The 9,384-nt window shown below is 46.5% G+C and overlaps 1 protein-coding gene across 1 annotated transcript; it reads right to left on the bottom strand.

Moving 5' to 3' along the window:
• Nucleotides 1–1,062: 1,062 nt before the first annotated feature.
• On the bottom strand, nucleotides 1,063–6,871 carry net1 (neuroepithelial cell transforming 1). Its single transcript, XM_052056172.1, has 9 exons — nucleotides 6,546–6,871; nucleotides 4,466–4,573; nucleotides 4,215–4,379; nucleotides 3,725–3,787; nucleotides 3,352–3,525; nucleotides 3,005–3,262; nucleotides 2,751–2,921; nucleotides 2,097–2,283; nucleotides 1,063–2,006 (listed from the first exon to the last, which is right to left on the bottom strand). Exons 1-9 carry the CDS (start codon nucleotides 6,636–6,638, stop codon nucleotides 1,594–1,596), a joined length of 1,632 nt encoding a protein of 543 aa, XP_051912132.1. The 5' UTR covers nucleotides 6,639–6,871; the 3' UTR covers nucleotides 1,063–1,593.
• Between the last annotated feature and the right edge of the window lie 2,513 nt (nucleotides 6,872–9,384).

The following is a 9,384-nucleotide window of genomic DNA, read 5'->3' as shown; positions in this document are numbered from 1 at the left end:
CAAAATGTGTATTCCTGGTCAAATAAGATGAAATTAGTTTGAAGCTTCAACAACACACCTGTCAGTTACATGGTGCAATACTTTAGCAGCTACTGTAGCTTCCATAGGGCGGCACGGCACGTCACGGTTGTTGACTGGTTAACATGTCAGCCTCACAGTGCAGAGGTGCAGGGTTCGATTCCGGCTCCGGCCTTCCCGTGTTGAGTTTGGATGTTCTCCCCGGGCCTGCGTGGGTTTTCTCCGGTTATTCCGGTTTCCCCCCCGACACTCTAATTTTGCCCCGAGGTGTGAGTGTTAGCACGGAGGGTTGTTTGTTTATGTGTGCCCTGCGATTGGCTGGCGACCAATTCAGGCAGTCCCCCGCCTTCTGCCCGAAGACAGCTGGGATAGGCTCCCGCACGACCGTCGGTAATGAAGTAAATGAGATTAGAAAAAAAAAAACTCTACATATATCAATTATGTTGTTTACTTTTTACTCATTCACTCCCAAAGACGTTTTTAAACGTCTTTTCAGACTTGGTCCAGAATTGGCTGATACTGAATGAGTTAAGTCTGATTAATAATAACACGACACCAAAGGTTCAGATGCAAATCTTACACAGATCTTTATTGTTCTTATACTTCGGTAAAGTTAATGGCAAGTACACTTCTGAAGTACAGTTCACTTTTCCCCTCCTTTTCTTTTTCCAGTCTCAACACACACATGCAAAAACCTTCTTTCGACATACTCATTCCAATTCTGACCTTCCGACATGTTCTTAATTAGCTTCCTTTCCATTTCCCAACAGTCAGTTCTCTTCATCAACATCCTCTTCTTCGTCCTTCTTGTAACACCTACTGTAATCCCGTAATTCTGTTCCGCTGGTGCAAAGTAGTGTCCACAACTTTGACTCCGTGAAAGATGCAACACTGAAAAGTCGCCTTCGAAACCTTATGTGGCTCAGTTCGAAAGTCGGTTTCAGAACATCCTCGACTTGTGATGTCAGATATAAATAACGCCTGATTCTGATACCACCCAGGGGAAAAAACGGCCACGGCATCCTGCCATTTTTTGGGGGGGGGGTTCAAGGAATGTATAAAAAAATAAGACTTCTTGTTCACTCGTAACTTAACTGGTAAATGTTAATTTATCTTACTGTTTTACCTGAAAACATGCACCAACTAAAAGCTAAAACAGTGCTCCTTTTAATATAGCTAAAAAAATGCCACATTAAGATTATAAAAATGTAAAACTACTATCCCTCTTAGGCAGGAAAAAAAGCTTAAATATCAAATTATTGGTAAACATTCTTCCCTTTCTTTTTGTCTTTGGCAGGGTTTCCCAAACTTTGGGTGAGGACCCAACATGGGACCATTTTATGGCAGATCAATAATTTGATGTCGATTATATATGATGTGAAATAAAAAGTTTGGGGAAACCCTGGTCTTTGGGATGGATTTAAAAAGGAGAGTGAGGTAAACAGCTGCCAAAGTAGACAGTAACAGAACACTGTTGGAAGGGTACGCACACACACTGACGCACATAAATACAAGTCCCACGTTTTCCCGTGTTTATGTACAAAAAAAAATTTGAGTCTCTTTTCTCCTTCCGCTTTACACCATGGTCTCTTTTCTCTTCCCTAATGAATAAAGGGACTTCTTGTCCTTTTTGGTCTTCTGAGACGTAGGTGGGGGAACGGGCGACGATGATGTGGAGGAGGAAGGGGAGTCTGAGGGGGAAGGGGCGGCGGTACCACACGGAGAGCTGGGGGCGGACTGGGTGGTCCGCTGTGGGCGGTTCTCGTCCGTCTCCTCCATGTGGACGATGGCGGAGACGGAGGACGGTCGCCGTTTGGAACGGACGTCCGTCGGCGGTGGTGAGGCGCTCTCGCCGTGGGGCCGGTGGACGGAGATGGCGCTGCGCAGACAGTTGAGCCACTGCTGCTTGTGGAAGACGTCGTTAACCTGGAGCGTGTGCGACTGCGCCTGGCCAGGGTCTTGGGCGCGCACGCGGAAAATATTCTTGGCTGGAATGGAAATAAGGAGAAAAAAAAAAGTTCATGCCTGGTCCAGGTTCCTAAATCAGATGCCAGGATCCCTCCAAACACAAGCCTCACCTTTGTCTGCGTTGCTGAAAGCACCTCTGAACGAACCGCCCATCCTGACGTCGCCGTCCTGCAGGTCGTCCAACACCAGGTCCTGCACGGGAATAGGCTGCCGGTACACTTGGAAACATTGCCTCTCGTTTCGGATGACCGAGCGGGTCAGGACCAGCAGTTCGGTGAACAGGAACACGTGCAACTTCTGCCAAGGAGACAATGAAAAATTGAAGCTCGAGACTTTCTGAGGGACTTGGTGTCTCCATAAACAGTAACCGTCTGCTTGCTTTAATCCTTTATGAGGCACTCACAGAAAGTATGAGACTTATTTTAACCTCTACCAAAAAAGAAAACACAAGACCATAGGTAGTTTTTCATTTGTTGGTTTGTCGGGATGCCTTTGTGGGTTTTCTTTGGGTACGCCAGCGTTCTCCCATATTCCAAAAACATCCAATTTTTTTTACCAGCAGACTTTAGTGGAGGTGGAGCAGTTTGAGAAAACTTAAAGCGCATAAAGGACAGCTGGAGCAAAAGTGTGGAAAAAAACCCTTGCTTGGGTGTGGTTGCACTGGAGTTTCATAACTCGTCAAACAGAATGCTCTGTTTCTTTGATTGAATGCAGGTCTGGCTAAGTTGTCGATAAGATAAGGTCAGGTTGTGTGCTTTTCTCACCGTGCCGCTCTTGTTACGAAGCTCGCCGTGACAAAGGAGGCTTTTGCACTGTTCGAGGCGGGGATCTCTCTGCCGGTCATCCAAATACTCCAGCTTGTCGATATAGTACAAGCACTCCGACTCGCCCTTCTTCATGTTGATGTCAGACAGCACCCCTTGGATGATGGTGATCTGAAGACAAGTTCGGGCTTATAGACTCAAATTTCTCTTAAGATATAGGGATGTTCAAAAACCATCTTCGAGTTGGTGCTTACCGCTTGTTCCAAGCTTGTGGCATCCGGATGCTCAGGTGGAGTGTGTCTCAGGATCTCTCTGAGCAAGAGTGGGTACTTGACCAGACGGGAGCGTGGAATGTCCAAGAAGCTCCAGAGGTCTAGCTTCCGGCTGAAGGGCGACTCCAGGCAGCGCTGCAGGAAGTCCTGCACCCGCCGATCCTGTTTCTTCTGGTCCAGCAGGGCCTTTGCGGCCAGCTGGTTGCTACAGTACTCCTTGTAAGCATCCAGCCTGGGTAGCTACACAAAGGAGACTCTTTCAGTTCTTCTCCCTTAAATCATTTTGATGCTGACAGTTCATTTGAAGTGCCCGTTTTTGAAGTGCTTACCCAATTTACAACAATCTGACCGATCTGGCCCACGGTTCCGTTGGCACCTGTCGCTTTGGAGAGCTGGTCCAGTAAGTCCTCATGCAGAGGGATGTAGGCATCCAAGTTGCCGAAAATATGCGAGAGCTCCTCTTCGGACATGATGGAGAGTTTCAGCATTGGGTCATGATACGCCTGTCGAAAGGGAGGAAATTGTTAAATAAATCCCCAGTAAACCGGCACGGCAGGATGTTAAAAATAGCCCTTAAACACAAGAGTAGACGCAGAAAAGATAGAGTGGAGGATAAATTCCTGGCTTTTTATAGTCGCTGGCTTGATTGTGTGGAGTGCCTGCCAGGTTTTGATTTAATCTGTTTGCTTTCTGAGTACAAACCTTGCGTGCAAGCTGGAGGTCCTCAATCAGGTCCTGTTCTCCACGAGACAGCTCAAATATGGCCTGAGGATGGGGAGAAGGGGGGTCGGCGAAGGCAGAGAAATATACACATGAATCAGGGTGCTTTTTACATTGGGACAACCCAATACTCCTTCAATGAAAGGCCAGACTCGTGCTGGGTGCCAAGCAACTGAAGTCTAAGTCTATCTGGCTGCCGTCTGCATTTTAAAAGTGCACAAAGTTTATAGCTCCTGACAGCTGGGAAAGATGTCAGACCTACAGTTGGTGGGGAGGTAGCCTTCTTCGTTGGCTTGCCAGTTCTATGTGAACTTAAACAGACGGGGAAAAAGGTCCTTTGAGGGCCTTCATTCCCATTCAGACTATTTTACACAAATACTGCAAGGATATGTGAAAGTAGTCTGGACGAACAACGCTGTCTGGAACTCTGAACTACACAGGCTTCATTCTTTTAGTCTGATGGGATTCTCACCTCCTGCCGCTTGATCTCTTTGGTGGTTAAGGTTTCTTTCTGGTGAACATCGAGTGTTTCCGACCACAGCGTGCTGTTTCTCCTTTTGGGCGGCGTGGGGGCCGCTGCCTTGCTGCAAGGCTTCTGGGGCACGGCCGGCGACTTGCCATCGCTCCGGAAGGAGGCCTGTAGAGAGAAAAAAACGCACAAGTCAGACACGCCATGGTGTTGTCGCGTTTGACATGCGAACAGAAGCATCGCAAGGCCCTCACCTGGATGGTTTGGCCGAAGCGCCGGACGGCCCCATTCTTCACCGGCGAGATGAGGTTGGCTAGCGACGTCACCCTGCCGAGAGGACGGACACGCTTGTTGCTGGGTTCCTGGATTAGAAGGCCAAAATAAGGAAATAGAAGTTAGCCAAGGAGATAACGGAACAAATCGATCAGTAATGCCAACAATGGGACCTCAAGCGACAAGTCCCTTGTGACTTCCTTGTGATCAAACCCATCAAGTCGGGTCATAAATCCTTGTTATTGACTCCTCTTCCAGGCTTTCGAGTCAGGAAATAGGAGTTGAGAGATCACGAGAGGCAGACAGATTGGCGGGGCTCACACACCGGACATGAATATTGTCCCTGTTTGGTTGGACAATATGGAGGCCAAAGTAGCTTCACCAGCTGTTGGCTCCATCATGTGAGAGGCGGGCGGCCGGCCCACCCTGCACAAAGACCCTCTCTGAGTGCTGATCTGGTCGGAAAGGGGGTCTGGAGGAATGCCAAGAATGCACGAGACTCCACTCTCAGCTGTTCGCCGTCCTTTCCCCCGTCATGCGCGCGCTCTGCGACTATCTGCCTGACAACAAGGCCTCTTGAAAGCGTATCAGTGGGAGATGAACGCTTCCTGGTGGCTCACAGCTCTTTTAACTTCCTTTTCCAGACAGACAAAGCAGTGTGTCAGGTGGGGTGTCTTTGACGTGAAACAGACCGCGGCGGTACGTCTGAGAAATGGGGTCGTTGTTGTGAATCTGTCCCCAGCTCGAGCGTTTACATTGAGTGGCGTCGCACGGTGGGGGATGGGGCGTGCAGTTGTGTTTACAGTGCTTCTGCAAGTTTAGACAAGTCTTTTTTATAGGGCTAGCGTGAGAGTAGATCTACACCTGGGCCAGGCAAAAAAAACCCCCACCCCCACCCCACCCTCAAGACGTTGAAGGAAGTTGCTCGGCCGCAGGCCAGCAACAACACAGAGCAGTAATCAAGAAGCTGAACTAATGCATTCAGACCACAGAGGTTCCTCGTAATCCTTACATGATCAGAATCACAATATTCAATGAGTTTGCGCCATCTCACATTTGAAGTTTCTAATCGAGGTGCTTGTGTTTTCTCCTGACTCAGCCCAGAAGGGATTTTTGCCATGGATCAGCAAAATCTGGGAAACCACTGAAGCACAGCTGTGGAACTGATCCACTCGCTCTTGTGTGCCCTTTGAGCTGTTATGACTGTGGTTGACTGGGGTCTCAAAACGCCGCACTGTAGCTTTTTTAAGCCCTCTAGTGGCAGGGCCGGCACATGGTTGCCACATGGCAGATACTTTGAGTGCGGTCGGCGACCCGTCGATGACCTGTTAATGCCCAAAGTGAGGGGATGGTGGTCTTTCCCCAAAGCATGCCTTTTCTATGCTTTAGGGGACTAGTCCATGACAAAAAGGCTTTTTTGTGTCATCTTTGTTTTCTAATTTGAGAAATAGACCTAGTCGTTGTAGTCTAGAACCATTGCCATTTAATAAATGAACAGCATTGCACATCTTCATCCATACTCTATGTTACAACCTCGCTTCTTGGAGGCATACTTTGATCTATACTTCTAATTGCAGTGTACCAAAAACTCTAGATGTGCTGAAAACCACAACCTAACCTAACCTAACAAACCTCCAATGACAGAAACCAAGGTCATCAATAAGTCATTTGTGAAAGTCTGGGAACTTCACAGGACCGCAGCAATTTTACTGTTAGTGAAACCACTTCCCAAAGAGAACTCAAGCCACAATAGACACACACATTTCTGCAATCGAGACCAGTCCCACATTGATCTACCAGATCTTAAAAGTGGAGGTTACTTGTCTATTTCTAAACCTGGACCAAATCATGAAAAGTTTCCTTCTGATAGTTCATTGTTTATGGTACTTTGATTGTGTTGAATACATTGATTGCTCCATGAATATCTATGAAAAGTCAGCAAATACACAAAAACTGTGTGTGTGGCAGCAGAAAGGGGAGGTCTTATGATGATACTTCAAAGTCTTAACAGTCTTGAGCCAAATGAGGGAAAACATCATCAAAAAGTGGTAACTATCTCACCTCTGACTCCTTGTGGGCTTGGTTCTGGTTGTCTATCACTTGCAGAGTCCGTTTGATAGGCACCAAGCTTCCCAGTTCATCGTAAGTCACCATAGCTTTCAATAAAAACGCGATATCCGTTTTTTTTCCTTCTATTTAAAAAAAAATCCTTTTGCTCCAAGTAATCCACAGAGAAAAAAAAAGATACGTGAAAAGTAATAAATAAATAAAATACCTTTGATTTATGTGAGCTCTTCTCCCCTAGTGGGACGGAGCGTTTGCTTTTAGTGAAGCTCCACCTCACACGCGCTCTAAACTTTGGTCTGCTCCACATAGAGGGTGGGAGGCCTTTATAGCTTACTAGGAGACATGGGAGGAGAGTGCGGCTCTTGTGGGGGCAAATTGAGGCGGGCTCAAAGTTGCTGTGAAGTGAGAGGACAGCACCAGCATGCTATGTTGCTGCGTACACTCATGAACTAAAACAGTAGTGAGAAAAGGCGAGATCCCAAGTAAGGTTTACTGCTAAACAGAGTTTGCAATGCGGGTTTTGATTGAACTTTGGACCAAACCAGGAGATTAGTTTAGGTGGCCGCTCGCTTCACTCGAATAGACATGCTGATTTATTGACTATATTAGAAAAGTTTAGGGCGGTACTCAAATTTTGGGGTTCAGTCGCTTTGCTGCTTCAGTAAACCAGTAAAGGAACATTAAAGACGTTAACTGAAAGACAAAAAAACCCAAACAAAACCTTTCATGCACCCTGTAATGCTTACAGGTGTCAAACTCAAGGCCCGGGGGCCAGATCTGGCCCACCATGTAAGTTTATGTGGCCTGCGGAAAGCAAATCAAGCATGTCAACTTGCATGATGTTTGCGAAAATCTCTACGAAGCATTTTCGTATGTTCGTTGTGAGACGAATAAAGGTTAAGAATACATTAGAGACATCTTTTAAGCATTTTCTTGAAACCAAGCTAACTATGACAGTAACTTAAACAATAGTTGAATAAACTGCTATTATTGACTTTTTAAAATTTGGTTTCAGTCATAACGGCCCTCCAAGGGAAACGGTAACTAAAATGTGGCCCATGACATAAATGAGTTTGACACCGCTGCTGTAACCTGGTCACATGATTAGCTGTCCACTGTAGTAACCGCTGTCCCTTTAAAGGCGTAATAAAATTAATTTGACATCATTGAGCGCTTTTATAAATACATTAAAAGTACATGAAGTACATTGGTAAAAATTTGTCAAGTTACTGTTTCTTTTTAGCAGAAATTTGCGATTATATGCAATTCATTTCGTCTCTTATCTTTTTAATCAGTTTGGTTTCAACAAAAAGATAACTTTTCCTTCTTGTTTCTGCTCATAATTTCTGCATGTGGAATGTTATTATAAACCGGTAATTTTTATTTATTTAACCTTTATTGAACCAGTTGAGGGCGGCCCGGTAGTCCAGTGGTTAGCACGTCGGCTTCACAGTGCAGAGGTACCGGGTTCGATTCCAGCTCCGGCCTCCCTGTGTGGAGTTTGCATGTTCTCCCCGGGCCTGCGTGGGTTTTCTCCGGGTGCTCCGGTTTCCTCCCACATTCCAAAAATATGCATGGCAGGCTGATTGAACACTCTAAATTGTCCCTAGGTGTGAGTGTGAGTGCGAATGGTTGTTCGTCTCTGTGTGCCCTGCGATTGGCTGGCAACCGATTCAGGGTGTCCCCCGCCTACTGGCCGGAGACAGCTGGGATAGGCTCCAGCACCCCCCGCGACCCTAGTGAGGATCAAGCGGTTAGGAAGATGAATGAATGAATGAATGAACCAGTTGAGAGCCAATTTTCATTTGCGAGAACAGACTTGCCAAGTGGCAGCATAAGAGGCTCAGAAAATTATTCAATGAGATGTTTTTGAGGGCAAGCTGCCTTGTGCTACTAGTCAATCACGATGATCAAAATGACGTAAACTGGAAAAGGCACGTATCAACGACAGCGATACTCAATTTCTGTTGAATCGGCTCAAGACCTAGCTATTAATTCATGAGTTCATCATTCTGTGTTTGGGAATCAATCAAAGTCGTCTCTGTTTGGGCCCTTTTTTTTTTAAGAACAGTCCTCTGATCAGTCTCATCAGTGGAACTGGGGGAAGTTCCCATTTGAATATCAGTAGTAGTGGGGGGACTGGGACGCATTCAGCCAGATGCTTGAACTGAAACCTGTATATTGACGCTCAGTCAGGGGGGGCTGGTGTGTGACTACCTCCCATTTGAGTTTGTCAGTTTCAGTTCGGTCAAAGGAACTCGCTAACCCGGGGTGGGCATTGTTTCACTCAAGTGCACATGAGGGAGTGATCGAAACACAGACTGACAACCACACCTGAGCACGCAGAATGCTGTGGGTCTTAAAACGGGCGTGCCACCCAAAAAGTGCAAAAAGCGCCTTGCGAGGGCAAATGGATGAGAGCGTCACGTCGTGGACTCTGTCCTCCTGGGTCAACACGGAGGTGTGAAGCCCAACGCAGATTTTGCGCTGCTGCTGCTGCTATGTGGAGGTGATAAAAACACAGATGCTGAATGACCCGCAAAGTGGTTGATACCTTCCTGAGGATTTGTTGACGCGGCGATAGGGACAGGCTGATGTTTCCAGACGTTCGAAATAACAAAGTGCCCCCATAGGAAATAATGCTGAAGGTGTTAACAGTGTGGCAACAACAAATTTTAAAGTAGCACTCGGGCATTCATAATAGTTAACCGGTGTTAATAGCAAAGCGGTGGCACGGCGTCATTTTTAACATCATCAGTTGTCACACGAGTGTAAAAAAAAAAAAAAAACGAAGATGACAGTCGAAACGTGTGAGCAATAATGTGAAGGTGAG

The sequence above is a fragment of the Hippocampus zosterae genome, chromosome 21, assembly GCF_025434085.1.
Source record: "Hippocampus zosterae strain Florida chromosome 21, ASM2543408v3, whole genome shotgun sequence".
Lineage (NCBI taxonomy): Eukaryota > Metazoa > Chordata > Actinopteri > Syngnathiformes > Syngnathidae > Hippocampus > Hippocampus zosterae.
This window is presented reverse-complemented; position numbering and strand designations above follow the sequence as displayed.

Excerpts from the sequence above, each read along its gene's own strand:
- net1 (XM_052056172.1), bottom strand. The coding sequence starts at position 6,638 with ATGGTGACTTACGATGAACTGGGAAGCTTGGTGCCTATCAAACGGACT. Across the intron at positions 2,922-3,004 it reads CCACAAGCTTGGAACAAGCG|ATCACCATCATCCAAGGGGT; the intron begins GTAAGCACCAAC and ends ACTTGTCTTCAG. Across the intron at positions 2,284-2,750 it reads TTCGTAACAAGAGCGGCACG|AAGTTGCACGTGTTCCTGTT; the intron begins GTGAGAAAAGCA and ends TCTCCTTGGCAG.